This window comes from Nyctibius grandis, chromosome 17 (assembly GCF_013368605.1).
Source record: "Nyctibius grandis isolate bNycGra1 chromosome 17, bNycGra1.pri, whole genome shotgun sequence".
Lineage (NCBI taxonomy): Eukaryota > Metazoa > Chordata > Aves > Nyctibiiformes > Nyctibiidae > Nyctibius > Nyctibius grandis.
The window spans coordinates 5,195,995-5,214,668 of record NC_090674.1 but is presented as its reverse complement, the minus strand read 5'-3'; the positions used below and the strand labels follow the sequence as shown (position 1 = coordinate 5,214,668).

The 18,674-nt window shown below is 43.0% G+C and overlaps 1 protein-coding gene across 3 annotated transcripts in view; it reads right to left on the bottom strand.

Moving 5' to 3' along the window:
• Positions 1-18,674, bottom strand: part of RERE (arginine-glutamic acid dipeptide repeats) — a 207,233-nt gene that overhangs the window by 11,217 nt on the left and 177,342 nt on the right. For all 3 annotated transcript variants that reach the window (XM_068414260.1, XM_068414261.1, XM_068414263.1), the window contains 5 exons: positions 5,882-6,044; positions 3,574-3,666; positions 2,613-2,812; positions 1,464-1,625; positions 211-324 (listed from right to left, as the gene is read on the bottom strand). In XM_068414260.1, coding sequence (XP_068270361.1) covers positions 211-324; positions 1,464-1,625; positions 2,613-2,812; positions 3,574-3,666; positions 5,882-6,044 — 732 coding nt within the window. The remainder of the gene's footprint in view (positions 1-210; positions 325-1,463; positions 1,626-2,612; positions 2,813-3,573; positions 3,667-5,881; positions 6,045-18,674) is intronic.

Here is an 18,674-nt window from a genome sequence, read left to right as displayed (position 1 = left end):
GAAAGAGACTTCTGGATTTACCCCGTATCATTCCACTGTTTTTCAACAGAAGGAACACGTTATAATACTGGTTGCTTTCCAGCCACAGATTAAGTTACAATCTGCTGTGGCTTAAATTGATTTTATGTTTTTGGTTTGTTACCGGGTTTGCTCACCCTCCCACTCTCAAACCATTCTCCTAAGAGAAAAATATTCCTCTGTGGGACTCACTTGAGTTTTGGATTTTTTGGCATTGGACCTGTCAGGTTCCTCCGTGTCAGAAGCTGCCTTTTCCCGCTGCCTCTTGGAGTTCTTGAGAGGAGAAGATACCTCTTCTTTTATCTTCTGCACAAACCAAGCAGAACACAACAATTACCCGAGATGTAAATGCCAAAGTAAATCGAGCATACGCCAGTGCCACCATATTTAATACAAATAAACGAGAAGGGCTCCTATGGAGCAGGAGAACTGATCAGAAGTTGAGACAGTCAGTATTTAACAACAATCCAACACGCATCTGTCCCTCTGTCCAGCTACAGGTTGCAGGGGAATCTGCTCTGGAGCTGCTGCTGTATTCTGCCTTCTGCCAGCGGTTGACTTCAGCTGTGCAGGATCAAGTCTACCAGGTAACAGAGGATGCAGCAAGAATTTCTGCAGTAGACAGGCACAGGATAAGCCTCTTTCTACTACATGGAAGTCTTGCTTCTGACATTTTGAGAGGGTTATTTTTATATGCCCTCAAATACAGGGCTAGCAGTGAGTAGCTATTACAAGATTACTACCTTCTTTCATGGCCTGGGACAGCTTCATACATCACATAATTACCTAACCTCACTTCAAATTTTGCTAAGTTCTCAGTTTTATCATGTGAAAATTTGCTCTATACTCCAGTTTTGACTTGGGGTTTTTTTAATATTTATTTTTAACTTGCTGCTTTTCAATTTACACTGCTTAACAGCAAGCCTTCCCGCTTCATCTGCCTTTGTTTCTCAGTGCTCTCTCAGAAAGGCACTTATTCATTTGAACAGACTGTCAGCTTGCTCTGAAAAAAATCAAGCAAATATACATACAGAAAAACAGTAACAGAAGTAGTCTCAATTACTACATATTCATATTCCTTTGTAAACAAAGATTAAGTACTGCTTAAAAAAAATCCCCCGAACTGTCTACTTGTCTCAAATACACCATTTCTGATCTGTATTACTTCCCTGAGCCTAACGCTTGCATTTGCATCCAAAATTGAAGGATTAATTTATCATGACAGCAATAAGGTTATGTGGGGATACTTTAATGGTTTTTACCAGCACACATCCTTACGTACAGGAACAAAGCATCAGTCAGATGCATTAAATTTTTTGCTCATCCACATAAGTAGGAATTTCTAGGTCAGAGATTCCCTGGCCTAGAATCTGCATCTCATTTATCTGACTGAAGAGGCCTCAGGTGTCCAGTCCTAACAGAAAATAACAATGGGAAATTTTTACCTTGGTAGATTTCTTCACTGAATCTGCTTTGCTGTCATTACTGGAGGTGCTGGCAGCGCTGGGAGAGTTGCGGCCGCTGGAACGGATGTCTTCATTAATAGGTGAGGCTCTACCATCGGGGCTGGCTGGCTGCTTTTTACGACCACTACGTAGCGTAGACATCTATTTGTTTAACAGAAATAAAAATGTATTAAAGTCAGCATTTGTCCAACCTCTTCATTTTTTTTTCCCCCATCTTACAGCAGGGGCATGGATGGAGTGCTCCTGTTAAGAGCTTGAAAAATGAAAAACCAAGAGCATTTAACATTGTTACAATTTTTCCTTGAAAGCTCATCTCGACTTAAAACTAGGCAAATCCCTAATTTATCTACTCAAAAACATTAAGTGCTGATTATTTTATTTGGCAGGTTTTTGGATGACTGGCTACCATAAAAATAACGAAGCCAACCTTACCTGACAGCGTAGCCTCACAAGGTATTTAAAAGCAATGGTCGTATCATCACGATCAGAAAGATAAAAGAGGGAAGGGCAAGGAAAAGAAATATATCTGCTGCTTTTTATCAGTCAAAACCCAAAGCAAACATCAAATTAACCAGGGCTGTTGCCAGAGTTCTTACAAGTGACTTGCGCCCAGTAAGGCTCCCGGCATTTCACCCTGAGTGAAAACTGTGACAGAGCACACTAACCATAGCAGCCAAACTGGAGTTTTCTGTAGGGAAGAGATTTTAACTCCTGTAACATGAGCAGACCACATGAATAGCATTTAATTTTTTAAAAACTCTTCCTTTAAAATAAGCCCAAGGGCTTACCTCGGACAGGATCCAGCTGGAAGAAGGATACGTGCTAGTACAAAATCTATAATGATACACTGGTCAAGTGCCCCCTTATGATGACAGTCCATTGCCAGTCATTAACAACATGGAAATAACAAGTTTGACTACAACTTGCGAGAGACATTTCAGCTCCTTTTTCCAAAGAAAGCCCCAACCTCAGCAAATCTCACACTCGCATACACAAATGCGGCAGCAGGCACACACCGTGGCAAACAGGCAAGATGGAGAAAGCATCATTTTAGAAGTTTGATGACCTTTTTCCAGACACCACCTCCTCTTTACAGAAGAAGCTGCAATGCAAGAGTGTTAAGCCTACCGAGCCTCGACTCCGCCTTGTCCTCATGCTATGCTTTCCACTAAGTCCATCATCTTCCTCTTTGACAGGCTTAAACATAAAGGGTGGAGGGTCGACAGGCTTCTCAATGGGTGGCAGCTCTCCGTACTTTTTGAAGTGAATGCGACAATCAGTGCACAACAAAATGTTTTCTCGACCGCCGTGGTGCCAGTCCTTGGAGGCTTGGGGCAGGAAAAGCAACAGCTTAGAAACACACAATGTCCCAGGTACTCAGCACAAACACATCGCATTATTAAAAAAGCACACAACAACTAGAAAAGTAGCTGCTTTCCTACAGGTAACAGAGTTGAAGAAGTTTTTGGAAAACTTTGTCTGTGTTCCAGTGCACATCTTCAATATTCAATTTACAAACTATTTCTTTACTTAAGGCTTCTTTGTTTTCAAAGCTGTAGTTGCTTATCTGCTCTCCCTGGGAGCTAACAGGCAGCTACTATTCTCCAAAGCTGTGGTTTGTAAACGTGAAGTGAGCTCTAACTTCTCATTTCCTTCCCTTCCCTATTTTGGGGCTCACACTTCCTTGCCACGCATATGCTCAAATATCAGACACCCTTCAGGAATACCTACAGGAACGGGGCTATTGCAGAAGAGATCTGGTGCAGTGTAAAGAAGTTTTGTGTGTGACAGTCACAGTCCAATATTGATTTGCTGTATCACAAATTGATTATATAGATTACAGATTATGTGGGTTTTTTCCTGTATAAATGTCTACTCTCAGGATTTTCTCCTGTCACTGCAATGACAAAGCACTTGCAATGGCAAAGCATGATTAACTCTGCTAGGAACGCCGCAGATTTTAGCTGTTTCAACCCCACATTTTTTTGAACAGCTGTACATGCACACAAACTGCCCTTGCTTGAATGAACCTGCATTAAATAGGCAGTAGCAGGAAGGCGAGAAATACAGCAATGAATCAGGTGCATACTGGTTGTGAAGCAGTGACGACAGGCGTAGCCCTTCAGTTCCTGTTCGCTGTCCTCGCTGTCAAAGTCATCTTCACTGGCCGAGCTCAAGTCCACTGAATAAGTAAAGAACAAGGGAAGAAGAAAATGGAAACGAAAAACTCAGCAGGATTTTCTATTTCCTCCTACTTGGCTAAAATTACCATTAATAATAATAGTTCTCACATAAATTTTGTGACTTCCTACAACCACCTTGCCTTGGATGGCCATTATTTCCCATTCTGCAAACCAAGCAAGGCCAAACCTGATCAGTCTACAGATTAAAGGACGATTCCAGGAATGTGCCAAGTGATACAATTCACAGAACTTTTGATTCAGTACACCATACTTTTCCAAATAAGTTGTTGCTCAAATACTGCTCATGCTTAGTTAGAGAGGCTGTGTTCCAAAAGCATAATTTTCAAGAGAAAGGAGGTGTATCTCTAGAACCTGGTCAGATTTAAAATCAATTATTTGATACCTAAATCCTACTTTACTAGATTTCATGGATCGATACTGTGGTGGCTTTTCTGGTTTTACTGTGTTTCTAGACTTCACCTTCTACACCAGACAGGGACTGCTGTTATGCTCTGCTAGACAGTGGCTATATTTAACCCAAGAGCTAGATGTGTTTTGTGGAAGAAACAATGCTTACGTATAACGTACCTGTTTGAAAAACACATTGTGATTCTTTTGGATGAGAGGTACCACAAGGATACTACCAGCTTTCCAATCCTTACTCCAAGCCTCCTTAAGAGTTTTAACCTGTGGCAAACTTACATTTCGAGACCGTCGGGTTTCGAAGAGGTGGAGAACATGGAAAGGGTCACTCTCCTTTGTGGCAAGCAGTACACAGCACATCAGCACAAGGCTATGAGCTAAAAAGCACCATCTAAACCCCTGAAAACCTGCAGACATCACAAAAACTGTCTCTTACCTCATCTTCTAAAACAACTCAGGAGTAAATCCTTTCTTATTGAGAGCACTGCATTTTTCTAGCACCACCACTATAAACTCACAACATAACAGGCCTATAATTTGTCACCAGCAGAAAGCCCTGTGGCTTCTTTTGTTCACATCTTTAATTAGAAGAGAAGTCCTTGATGCAAGAATACTGTTTTTCTAAAGGTTCCACGAGGATATTTTGTAACACATGCAGGTTACAGGGAGGGAGGGATTCTACAGTACTTGCCATTAGCATTTGTCATCAACTCATTATCCTTCAAATTAACACAGAGTCCCATTTAATAACAGTAGCTGCTAGCACTGCCATCATTTCTACATCAAGGCTTGCAGGTGTTTAAACCCTGACTGGAAAATTGACACCAGGCTAGAACTTGCTTTCTTTTACTAAATGGATTTTTATTCTCATCCCGCAGTCAGATCCATATGGATGGGTCCTTCCAGCCACATGCACTGTGAAGTGCTGAGTATCCTGGATCGAGCTGTAGAGTCAAGATCCTCAATTCTTGTGTACACAGAAATCAGCAATAAATCCTATCAGTTTCAGCAAGGAGAAGCTAATAGCCCTTCCTTACTGTTCACTAACGCCCTCTCCCAAATTCTCTGTCCTGCCTGCTCACCACATCCTCTACCTCCCCCATATTAATAAGAGCCTGCCAATTTCTGCTTTTCACTTAGTCCCTTTTCTTTAGAACGTATGTGAAATGTGCTGGGTTTAGTCCATAGAAAGACTTAAAACTCACTGGGTAACATAAGCCTTTTACATAGGGATGAAAGTTTATCTACCCATATGGACATGACTAATCATAATGCTTTGCAATGCAGCACGTTTCACTGGTTTGGGTAATTATTCTTTGTTTAGACACTTCTGCTTCAGTCAAGGCCAAAGTTCTTCCAAGATGCATTAAAACACAACAGTGCTGGCTGCAGCACACAGTCTGCGATCAAGCAGAAGGTATGGGTCACCAAGTAAGGATGAAAGGACTTCCTTCCAAAGGGATGGACTGCCTTCTTTCTGCATTTTCTAATTTCCATTGCTGTAAGCAGCCTGGAGAAAATACAACACAAAACCCAGAAAAGAGTAGGGAAATTCAGTACCAGGGCAACGTTTCCATCCTTACAGGATGCTTTTATGTTTAAGAACTGCACAAAGCACTTGGCGATCAAAGACGCCTACCACATTCCAGCATAATGGTATAGGAACAGGAGAGGGCAACTGCCTGAACTCCATTTCCTTGCTTCATTCGCTTGAAGGTACAGCACCATCGCATTACTGTTGCTCCCTGCATCTAAACAAAGATAAATGCATTGCTTTTAGCTTCCACTTACAGAATTCACTGGAGGGGGGCCTGGAGGGAGTGTTGACTGGAGTGGAAGCAGTTCGAGTTTTAATTCTCCGAAACACAGCCTGTCTCCGATGCCTACGGTGGGCTCGAGAACTTGCTGCTTCAGGGGTTTTCTTCCAATAGTAATAGAAGGTGATTAGTTCTCCCTGCAAATACAGAAGGAGTATGTTAGAGGGGCATGCAAATCTGACTTGTCAGCTTTTTTCCTCCCTTTTGCTCTCTGTATGCGTGCACATGTATTTTTGTAGGAAGCTTCCTGATGTATTTCAGCCAGACAAAAGAATTATTTGGATAAGACAGAAAAAAATCCTCTTTTTTTTTTTTTTTTGTTTGCTTTTGCAGGGGAAGAACAGAAGTAAATAAATGCCTTCTCGCTCCTCCCCTCCTCTTCTACAAAAGAAAAGAGGTTGGGCAGCACTAGCCAGCTTCCACCTGGATGCTGCTGGCACTGCTGGTCTCAGCAGCTGGGAAGGGTGCGAGGGTGAGCCTCTGCCTTGCTGCCAGCGTCCTGCGGGCACCTCTGCACGGCTCAGGAGGCACCACGTCCACAGAGGTACCACCGCTCAGCCAGAACAAGTAACCGGTAACTGCTAAGAACTCGCTGGTGTTTACAGAAAGAATAAGGATCAATTCAGGTACTGCCATTTTGGCAACCTACATTCTGCGTACAGATATTCTTAAATATTCCCGTTTAAGAAGCTGAAAGTTAGAATAAAAATGTGTTCGACGAGAAGTCTAAAACCATAACTCAACCCTACTACAGCAAATCGTGTTTTAATTTGAATATATATGCCCACATCTAAATTAATTAAGCAGTTAAAAGAGCACACCTAGAGAAATGAGTGATAATTTCACAGCATAATGAATCTGGCTTCCATTCAAAAACCGAGCAGCTGCCATTCAAACTAGCGGATGTAAAGCCGAAGTGAAGAACAGCATGTGGTTTTAATCTCTTTTCTCTTACTTTGAAACCCCATCATTTCCTGGCGACTTGTCTGCCTTTAAGGTAAAAGGTGTTGTGTCTTTCAAGTTGCAAGAGAAAAACAGAGAAGTTCTAACCAGCCCCTTGAAAAAAATCAACACCAGAACAAACATACCTGAATTGCCCACAAAAAGGGCTTCTTTGAACTGCATTTTATGTGATCAAATACCATAACGTCAGCCTCCTCCCTCTGTGGGGAAATCCTGCAGGCAGATCACTCAACTTAACTCTAATAAAGACACACCCTTAATCCAAACTCTCCCAAGGGCCTCAACCGAGCATACAGCCACAACTAAGGTCTCTACCACTGAAACACTTGAAAGACAAAAGGAGGATGTTGTTCTAGACATTAACTGCTGACATTTAAGATACTTAAGAATTTTACCAACACCTAATTTAAAAATAGAAACACCAGAAAAAACACAACCACAGCTCTGATTTCTGGCAATAGATAAAGAGATGCATTTTTAATCTGCGCTGCTACAGACCGGGATTGACGCTAGTCATCTCCACCACAGACCTGAGCAACGTTCACACCAAACCGTATTTAGAGCAGCACTTGGCGAGGAGGAGGAAGGAGTAAGTGGGCAAAATGAATCGTTACCTACAACTGTTGACTCTGAAGGACAAAAGCCCTCTCTATATATACACATATAACTCTTTCCTGAAGAGAATCAAAGTACAATGGGTGCAGGCTGGTGAGAAGCATTCAAGCTATGTCAGATCCAGGAAGAACACAGAGTTCTGACACCCAGCACCCAGCTCTGCTACTGCACGTTCAACTGTGTTTGCTTTAGAATGTGAATTTAGAAATGTGTTTCCATTTCACTTGGAGTCCATTAAGTGGGCTCAAAGTCCACCCGGCACAACTGTTTGTCAAACCGAGGATACGGACCCGTGCCAGGAGGCAGATGAAGCTCTGCAGAAAAGCTTATGCAACGCTTTGCAGAGGTAGAAAGTCTCTTGCAAATGAAACCAGCTGCATTTTACCTATAAATTCATTTATATCAAACCTTAGGTGTCAGCACCAAGGAGTAAGTCAGTAAATCCCATGTCTTTATGTCAGTGAATTAGTGTGTCCTCTGACATATGGCAACAGCAGAGTGCAAACCAATCTGTTTTCCTCCCATCATAAAATAGGAAATGAGAACCTATTCGAGCTCTGTTTACACACTGCAAACCTATCAGGTCCCAAGGGAGGTTTAACAGCTTATACATGCACTACATCATAAACCAAACTTTTAAAAAAGAAGTGGTGTATATTTACAAAAAAAATTACTAACTTCATGATCATGATGCTTTTTTTCCCCAAGACCCTCCCAAAACTGCAGTGAGATAAAGATGAAAAAGAAGTTTATTCAACAATTAGTTTTCCCCCATCTATGAAATCTGGATACATTAAAGGACTAGAGAACATTCTGTACTTCAAATTCATCGTCAGACTGTACACTACATGACTCAGTAAATGAGTCAATTTTCTGACACAGATGGAGATGTAAAAGTCAGAGAGGAAGCACACACCAAGAACGTTAATGTTACATACATACACACGGGTTAGACGTGTACTACACAGCAAAAAATTCCATGCCAGATGTTATTAGCTGCCTGGCTATCTAATATTATATTGTCTACCTAAGGGATTAAATGCTGGAGTCGAGTGAGTCTGGTAGGATTAGAAACAGCATTCTGGTGGCTGCACGGGTGGCAGAAACCTGAGCACAAAGGAATAAGTCAGGAAAGCTTTGGTTCTACGAACCGGGAGTACAAACAGCTTCCAGCTTCACTGCAAGTGAAGGCAAATGAACTTTAATCAAACATGCATAGTGTGTGCCGCTGAAAACCAGCGCACATAAATCCAGGGAACAAAAGCTGTTGCAGAAATCAATAGCCCACTGAAACATTAACACAGGAGCATTGATCCAAAGGCCCTTTCACAGAAGGCAGCCTTGCAAATTAGCTGCTGTTTTTGCTTGCAAGCAAACAGAAAAGCACAACCGCTGCTGACATGAATGGCCTGTAATGATCATTTTGTTCCTGGCGATCTCACCTCACCTCACCACAAGGTCTCGCAGTCAACACATCCTACATCTCTGTACTGTAATTGCGGACAGTGTGATGGACTGAGGCAGGCTGGCGCGTGTTCACCGGGGGAGGGCTGCGAGCAGCTGCTCTGAATCTGATTTTCTGGGTAGCAGGTCTGCACCCAGGGGAACAGCCCCAACCTAACAACCTGCAAATATACTGTGTGTCTCCTTTGAAGGTTTTTTTGTGCCAGGAACTGGATATTGCTAGCAACAGATGCACTAAAATCACACAAGATAAAGCAAACTGAACCATCCTTCAGTGCATCTTTACACTTGTTCAACTTCAGAGTGACATCCCCCTCATTTCCAAACTTCAGAGATAAATTAAGGAAGGGCTGAGACCACCGAAGCAACTTCTACCAGTGGTGAGGTCTCTGGATGACGGTGAGAGAGAAACTCAAGGCTTCCAAGCCAAGTTCAGGGAGGGCAGAACCTGCTGCTTGAAACAGTGACCTTGTTCACCACACTCTAATCCAGTTTAGCGGCCTGAAGTGCGCAGACCATCTGAAGCTAGCAGGAGACCGTCTCCTTTTGCAATAAGCACCATCCAGCTGCTTCTGTCACCCCTTTCTCTTCTCTGCACCCAATAACATGCTCCTGATTAACCAAGTTCTGGAACTACCAATAAAATAAGCTTTAACAACCACCACGAAGGCTCACTACAAAATGGCAAACTTAAGCAATCCATGGGCCAGTTTATCACTGCTTTGAACGTGAAGTAGCACAATTTATACGGCTGCACATACGTGGATGTTTGGTGGTAATATAGGCAGTATTTTGAGGCAACTGTCCAGCAGGAAGCGTTTCCATGTCCACATCGCTGCTTCTGTCACCAGAACTGTTAACGGGCTGCCTTCTGTCCCCAAAATCCACCTCATCTCTCAGACACCCAGACACTGATGTTGCTGACACAATTGTCCCTTTGTTTCACTTACCAATAAATCCACTATGTCAGAAGGAAAGTCCCAATACAATGACCCCCAAGTCTACTCCAACCCCACCCCTCAAATGAGCAGCTCTAACTCCTGCACTGTGCCATATCCAAGAGCGGTGCTATCAGTGCCCTCCCAGATCAACTCCATCAAGGAGTGTTTCCATCAGTGTGGGGAGAAGATTCGTTTCTCTCTCAATCTGCTTAGTTGTTCGTAGTAACAGCCTCACCTCCACTTGACACAATGCCACCTCTCTTTTCTGCAAACCCAACTCCATTTTTCTATGTTAACATCTGATAAACTGTCCCAAGCAATTTAGCAAACACATATAAAGCAAAATGAGAAGCACTGTTCAGGCTTTTAATGCCACCTCTTCTCAAGAATGTCTACTTTCCCATTACTGAAGCTTCACAAAACACAGGGGATGTGCTCTTCACTAAAAACCACGGTTCAGCTTTCATCAATTTTGAAATAAATCCGGAGCTCACAACTCCTCAAATCTCTTGCAGGAGACTGCCAAGGCCGTTTCACCCCGTGTTGTACATTGAAAAAAGTCACGCTTCATCTCCTTGTAGCTCTGTTCTAGGGATTCCTTTTAAAGAGAAAGGAACGGTTCAGCCCCACTCCCGCAGGAGTGCGCAGCGGTGAGACTTGCTCTGTAGTTCAGCTCTGGAGGTTACGCTGACAAGAGTCCTCGAGTGCCCAACAGCCCACACCTCCCCTACCCCAGCACTCCTGCGTGCACTGCACAGGCCCTCTGCAGTTATTAGATCACTTCCTCGGCACGTGGCACCTTGCTCGAACCTCTCCCACCATCTGCAACCCCTGCTCTCACCCATATGTTTTTGCAGCCCAGTCAAACTCTCCAAGCCACAGCACAAAACACCCAGACAGACCTTACTAACTCTTCCATACCCTTAACAAGGGCCAGTAAGGGCTGCATGCCCTGGTTTCTCACTGCTCATCAGTAGTTTTCACATGTAAAATACATACCACAAGCTGTGCCCCATATTTTGTTTATTTTTGCCTCAGGTAAACAAAGGATTAAGGCTGTGTGTGCATTCCTGGAGGGGTTCTGCTGCGGCAGGGCTGCTCCTATGGCAGCCAATCACACCACCACATCAATTTACCTTCAAGTATCTGTTATGGTATAACAGAGTGAGCACACATAATAATTGCTGTTTAATTTCCCCAGAGTCTAGCTCTGTCAAGGGGGGGAAAAAAAAATCCTGGGGGAGGGGAATAGCTTTACAGTAATTAAACAGAAAACGTAAATGACAGCTCTCTTCAACGGCTATAAACCAGTCATGGCAGAGCAGAGGGGAACAGATTGTCCAGCTGTGGTCTTAATGAATTCACAATCTTTCTGGAATGCATCAAGATTTTATTAAGTCAACTCAATTTAGCTAATGCTCCCTATTACTGCAGTCCTGTGGTAAAAACACTGTCTCCAGCGCTTCCCTCCTTCACTGAATCCCCCGGCTTTAACAGGCTTGGTTACAACATCTGCTCAAATGCCTGCACGCCAAGGGGCACAGCAAGAAAACGGACTACATATGCATAGTTTTGCATAATGGGAGCTTTATAGGACACACCACCAGCACAGGCCAGTGTATCGCTGCCTGTCATCTCCAGGTTGCTTCCTGAAACTCTACAGAACCACCCAGAATATCCCCATACACCGTTAGACTGGGAGACAAAACTGAAGGTATCAGTCCCCTCTATCATGCACATCTCCATGCTCAAAAGTATGGCACAAACAGGACAGAGGGGAGAGCACTGCATGGCTGTTTCTTCTTACAAGCCTATATCCTGATCTGAGAAAATCTGGAACTCTTGTCTTGGTCTAAACGAAGCACTGAAAAAAAACACAGCAGGGAAGAGAAAGAACAGCAGCTACATGCAGCTCAGAAAAGCTGAACCGAGGCATTTTTACAGTTTTAAGCTTGGTCTACATGCCTCTGCCAACTACATGACAAATAGGTTTGCATAGGTTCTAATTAAGCAATAAGTCTCAGCAGCTTGCTTAGCAGCACTGATTAACGTCCACCTTGGGTGCACAGGAATACTGCGTCATCTAAAACATTACTGAGATTTTAAGAGAGGCTTTTAAAAACCAAGCAATATTTTATTAACACTACAAAAACACATTAAAAATCATGGGATGCTCTCTAAGGAGTATCTTGCAGGTCTCTCAGTTCTCCAGCATTTTTTAAAAGTATAGGCATTTTATCTAGCAGTTCCTCTAGCCATTTATTATCTTTCAGACAGCAATACAGCCTCCTCTCCCTGGTCTCTGCTAAGAACTCCACCTACCATTTTAGGAGAAGATTGGCTGTCCTAATACTGCTTCCTTGTTCTGCAAACAGCAAGGTAAGCTAGTTGGTTTCGGTTTTTATTTGAAACTCCTGGCCAGGTGGGAATCAAAAGAGGAGACAGGTATATAAGAAGCCCAGGCTACCTCCTTGGTGGTTTATGCTGTCAATTCACCCAGCCGAGGCTCCATCTGCATTTTCTGGATTTCATTTTTGTTGTGGAAAAGACCTGCAACCAGATACAGCTTTATGCTTTCTAATTGCTTCTGCTAAATGAGCACTGCTACCCTGCTTAGTCCTCTACAGACCAGAGGAAGAGCAAGCTTCCATCTCCTACAAATCATGCTTTTGTTTACATCGCTGACACAGGCTTATGATATCGATGGTGAACCCAACCTCCTGCTCTTCATCTCCACCTTCTTTGCTCGGCACCAGCGCCATGGCCGCCGCTGCCTCACTCTCCGCTTCCAGGCCTCGCAATCCCTTCAGGTTGCCGCCGCCGGCAGTTAGGTCGTTAGAGAACGGTGTCACTCCTGATAGTGATGAAACACGTTTGGAACCCGGAGATTTCACTCCAAAGATCCTCAAGCAGTGAAGAGACTAAAATAATTTCATTTTTCATGTTATCTAAACATACAGATCACTTCTGTGATTCCCCGAGAGAATACATTTGCTCTCCTTTACAAATAATTTTAAAACCAAAACCAAAAAACATAACAAGCGAGTACAAACTAAACCCAACTCTTAGAACAAAGTTACACACGGGAACTGGAAGTGGCAAGAGACACAGAGTAATGGAATCACCAGGAGAAAAGAGGCAGCGAACAGGGACTGCGAAGCGGAGAGAAAAAAGGAAAGAAATAGACAAGGTGGGATGTAAATAATCTGTCCTTTGAAACAAACATTTATCTGCAGTACCACAGTAACACTCCACCATGTACAGCATCTGCCATTTGATGACACAGTCAATGGGGTATTTACAGACTAAGCCTCAGCACATCCTTTTGAAGTTTTATAGGGTAAGGAAACAAAGAGACAAAAGATTTACAAAGTGGCCCAGATCGATCCTGTGTGAGCAGTACAATCGTACTGATTAACCTCCAGCTACGCGAGCAGCTCCACCAGCGAGGCAGGCTCTAAAACCCCTTCCTAACTCAAAGCCAGGCCTGTGGGAGAGGCTGATCCATCCTTACTAGGCACAGAACCCGCTGGCTGTTCCTCAACAGTTCAGCTTTCCTTCTGCCCTCCATACAAGCTGCTTTTTCTTTCAATTGGATATTCTTGGTCCATTCCTACCACTTGATTGTATGGTTTTAGCAAACCACAGAGAAATCTAAATGTTAGTGCCTGTAGCCTGAAAAAAACGCCAGTAACATCTCTACCACATCTAACTCTCAATTTTCACGCAGCTTATTTGCTAACCTTTTCTGTTTGTAATTAAGGTTGGAACTAGATGATCTTTAAGGTCCCTTCCAACCCAAACCATTCTATGATTCTATATACTGGTAGGAAAGAAGATAATCAGTATATTATGGAACTTATCCTCGCTATCTGTTCTATGAGAACTTTTTTTTTTCATTTTTATGGATTTTTACTTTAACAGTTCTGCAAAAACAAACACATAGCAGCCCAGCACATTGTTTTAAGCCTCAGCCACAGTTAAAAGCTGCTGACCCTCTCTCCGGCCGTACGTCACGCCAGAATGAAAAGAAAGCTTTTGTAATTAAGGCTTCTTCCTCCAGAGAGTCCCCTTTGTTAATCAACAGAGTTCCTAATCCCCACAGGAACTCACAGACTGTTGGCTGCATCCATTATTAATTATTAAAGCCTATCTTTAATAGTGTCAGTTAGAGTTCTGCGGGACTCCGTAACCACCAGGTACGCCCCACGGGGATCTCTGGCACTTGATCAATTAAGAGGTTATCAAAACAGTGAAGAGTTAAGAACCTGCTTGCCTTACACACGTGTCAAGGATTTGTTTTCTACGCAGCTCCCCTTTGCAACTTATGTTATCAAAATTTCTGAGGTTAGAAATCCTGAGGTGCTTGACCACTTTTAACTCCAATCATTTAACTTTTGTTTTCCCCCTCCTCTCCTAAGCTTACCCTCTACCTCCTGCCTTCCCACCCACCTCTACCAGCCTCTGCTTGGGCACAGCTGCCCACTCTGCAGCACAGAGGGGTCTCCCATTCCGGCAGAGCCCAGATCTCCAGTACCAATGGGATGTTTTCACCAGGCACAGAGTACAAACTGCTTCACACAGCGCCTGGAGAACGCAGTCTGGCCCCTGGGGAGCCAGGGCACCTCTCCTCCTGTTGAGGCTCACGCTGGCGTACATTGCAGGCTTCTTCCAACCCACCTTTCAACATCCATTTGTTCTCCCCAGCAAATGCAAATATCCAGCCTTTCTCCCTCTTCCCTTACATCTTGATGCCCAAAGCACTACCCCTAACAACACACACACGGGCCAGGTGAATTAAGCACAATGGAGTTCTGAAGAACAGACATGAAATGCCTTTGCAAAGATGAGAGAAGTTCCTATTTTCTTGAGCCAGCAATTCTTTCACTCCACTTTACAACCCACATCAAAGTCCTGGGGTTCACAGCTGTCTCTCACACAACACCTTTCACTGCCAGCCTCTTGTTAACTAGTAGTTCTCAATATTGGAGCTCTCACACCAGGACAAAAAGGAGAGGGGGATAAATACCGAGACAAATTAAACGCAAGGTATTCACAAAATCTTTCAGAGCAGAGCTCACCACAGGCTGCACTGGATCATATCTTTCCCCCTTCACATACATTTTTCCATCAATTCTGTTGACACGGAAAATTTAGCAGCACAATACAAAGAATAGGATTTTCTCAATGAAGGTGCCAAGCACCGATACATCATCCCTTTAACTGCACCTTCTTTTTGTACCAGCTCAATAATAAAGTTTCTTGGTCACATATTGCTAGAGCTCAGGTGTGGGACAAAACCATTTCACTGCTACTGGCTCCATCACAATCGTATCTTTCTCAATGCCTGTCACACATCACATCTTCACTATTTAAAGCGAGGTATCGGTGGTGGCTCACAGGGGTGTGTATACGAGAGAGAAGCAAGCCATAAAGCAGTTAAAACCACCACACTCCATCCCGTAAACATTTTTCTATTTATCTGCCCTTCATTACATGTGCAATCTTATTATCTCTGCACATCCTCAAAGCGACAGCCGTCAGGGTCACCCTATAAAATATACATCGGCGATGTTACATGTAATGACTGGAGCAAGAAGAAAAATGAAGGATGGGAGGAGTGGAATACTGCAGGATGTTTTAAAGGGATCATCAGTTATATCTATGCATTTCCTGAGGTGATAATTGAATGACAGTGGCTGGGGGGAAATCCATTTTTGAGCTTGGGAAAGGACTGTTAAGGAAAAAATGTTTTTGTACTGGCAGCATGTAATGGCTGCCAGTGAATGAAAAAGGTTCCTTCGACCACAGCAGTTCCTCTGTTTTATGGATTTTATAAAGGGGCTGAAAATGTATCAAGTACAATCAGCTATTCAAACCAAGCAAAAAATATCGACAGACTTTGGTAATTTCATCCCCAACCAGACTACTTTCTGCTGTGGTTTGCATGTCAACCTCAATTAATCTAAATAAAAGACTAATTTGTGTATGTGCATGCGTGTGTAGAAAGTGACACTCCAAACACAAGGACAGCAGCTTTTCCTGTTTTCATAATTTTCGTTTAAACAAAGTATTAAAAACTTAATTCTACCATTCAGCAGGGCACGAAATCCTCCTGCATTTCAGTAAGGTATATATATGCTAATTTGTTTTCTTATTCTGCATGACTGAAATCAGGCTTGCAATTATTAAAAAAGTTTTACTACTTTAAAAATGTTTTTATGATTGCATGACGACAATTTGACAAATAGAATCAAACTATCCTTACCAAAACATGTCCCGTGTTGTAACTGTTACCTTTATTTGTTCTGTTAGTTGACTACTTCACAGCCATGATGCAAGTTGGTATTTAAGACAAAAAATTTCCTGTTAATTGTCACTCTGCATCACTGCAACACTCCCCTGGATGCCTCAGGCTCACTGGAGTGACACTGACACATAACTGATGACAGAAAATACTGACTTTAAGCTTATCTGAATTAGAAAGGTTTTCTCTCACCAGAATATTGGGTAGGGGCAATAAAACAACCCCTACTCATTCACACTCCTCATTAGCAAAACCAGACAACCATTACACAGCTCAGCAAATTCCCCTCCTGTTCAGCTGGGAATTTACACAGCGATAAGCCAGACGACATCGCAGCGATCTGAAAAGATTATTGCAGATGGTTAACGCTTACATCTTGCAATGCAAGTTCCCAGCTCAACTCACCTGAGCAGACACTGGAGTCTCTAACGTTTAACAAAGAATTTCTAGCTACCTTTCAAGCTCCAGTTTAAAAGTCATCAATGAGTCCCCGAGTCCAAGTGTTTCAGGCCGAACAGACGACATGATTCAACACTTCTGGGGCACCTTGGGTGGTCTGGAAAAAAGTTCCAATCCCCAAGTCGCTGCAGCTTCTCTGTAACGGTCAAATGTGTAAATCCTACGACATTTTACGGGCCATTGAGGACCTTCTTCCTGTTAACTACAGCTGGTACTTCTGTTTGTTTCCTTGTATGAAACAGTCTCATGCCCTCCCCAGGCTAAGTTAGAATATATTATATTACCAGGTGTCAAAACAAATCTGATTCTTGCCATATTCTGTTACTGAAATCTGATGTCGCAGGAGTTCACTCCCATGGTGTCAGATAAGAGGTTTTTTCCCCCCTTATTCATTTGGAGAGTGGGATTTTGCCTCTAGATGAAGAGCACAGACTGCTAGCCCCGTGTTTGCAATCCTAGCCCCATTTCTTTCCTGGGCAGGCAGTGGTCACTGAGAAGATACATACCACAAAACCAAGGAAACAAAAACACTCAAATAAATCAGCAAACAGAAATTCTCAAAGTTTGATCAGATTTTCCTGTTTTAATACGGCAAGAAGAGCTGAAAGGTAAGTAAGGAATTAGCCATTTGTTTCTCTAATGCCACATTCTGTAACTGCTTTCATTTAAATATAGAAATAAGAACTGCAGGTCCGCTTAGTCCCGAGACAATCACCAGCAACGTAACTTTGCCACTAGCAGCACTGTTCCAGCCTGCCGATGTGTCTGCACGCTAACCTGCATTCCACGTCGCAGTGTAACAGATGTTTTAGGTTTTCTAAACACATCTGGGATGAATCACACAAAGCCTGGCTTGTCAAATGAATGCATTATCTGTCCCGACACAGCTTCCTCCCCTTGCAGCTCATGACCTACGGGGGAGCTGTTGAGTTTTCATAGTTTATATAATAAAGTCCTGTTAAAAACAGCATTCAGAAAATACTGAAAATTACACAGGAGGCAACAAACCTCATAAAATAATGCTCACTGCTAATGAGGAAAGTGAAGATGCAATCACCTGGAAATACAAAAATTTTCCATCCCTTTTTTTATTGCGGCTATCTCCTCAAAGCCCTCACAACTGGTTATTTCATGATGGACAACTATCAAACCCACTGATTCCACGCTGAAGACAGCTAGAATTTGACCCCTTAATAAAAACCTCTATCCCAGGATGTCCAACACCCGCACGAGCCAGCTGGAGGAAGAAAGCCATCCATTTGACACCTGGAAAGCATCAACTAACCTCATACAAACCACCAGGCTTATCACTGAAAACTTCCTTCACACCCTACACAAACACAGGTCTGAGGAGGACGGCGGGTTCCTGCCCTATTATTCAGTCTGAGTTACGGTCAAAGCAACAAACTCACAAACAGAAACTCTCAGGCAGCCATCCTTGTCGTTAAGCCTTGATTTTAAACAGACTTGGCTCCTCTCAGACCTGATCCCCAAACGGCTGTTTTCCTTTCACTGCTCTCCAAGAACATTCTCTAAACCAGTAGATTTTCTAGATTAAGTGTGGAGGGTTGAGGGGTACTTCAGTGTTTTCCTGTTTATCAGAGCAATATATGAAAAGAGGAATATTGAAGCAGGACATCAAGCAACCCCCCCAACCCACAAAAGAACTGCCACGTAAGCTGCTTATCCCTCGGTTATTGTTGCTTCCCTCCAGCCTCAAATTCCTTCTGTCAGGAAAAAATCCTTAGCAAGCAAAATGGAACTAAAAGACAATGGTAAGAGTTGTAAAGCAGTATTAGAAAGACCAACTCATTGTAGCTTACTATAATACCTATACAGTCAGCTCAAAAGTTAAATAAATTGCCAATTCTTTACAGTTCTGTTCTGCCCTGGTGTCTCCAGCAAGCATTAACCCTAGCTGCTCCCTTGGAAAGTGAATTTGATCCCCACTTCACAATTAAGGATAAGAAAAAAAACGCATCGGTAATTTGCGGCTCTGACTCACGAGGTCTTGCAAA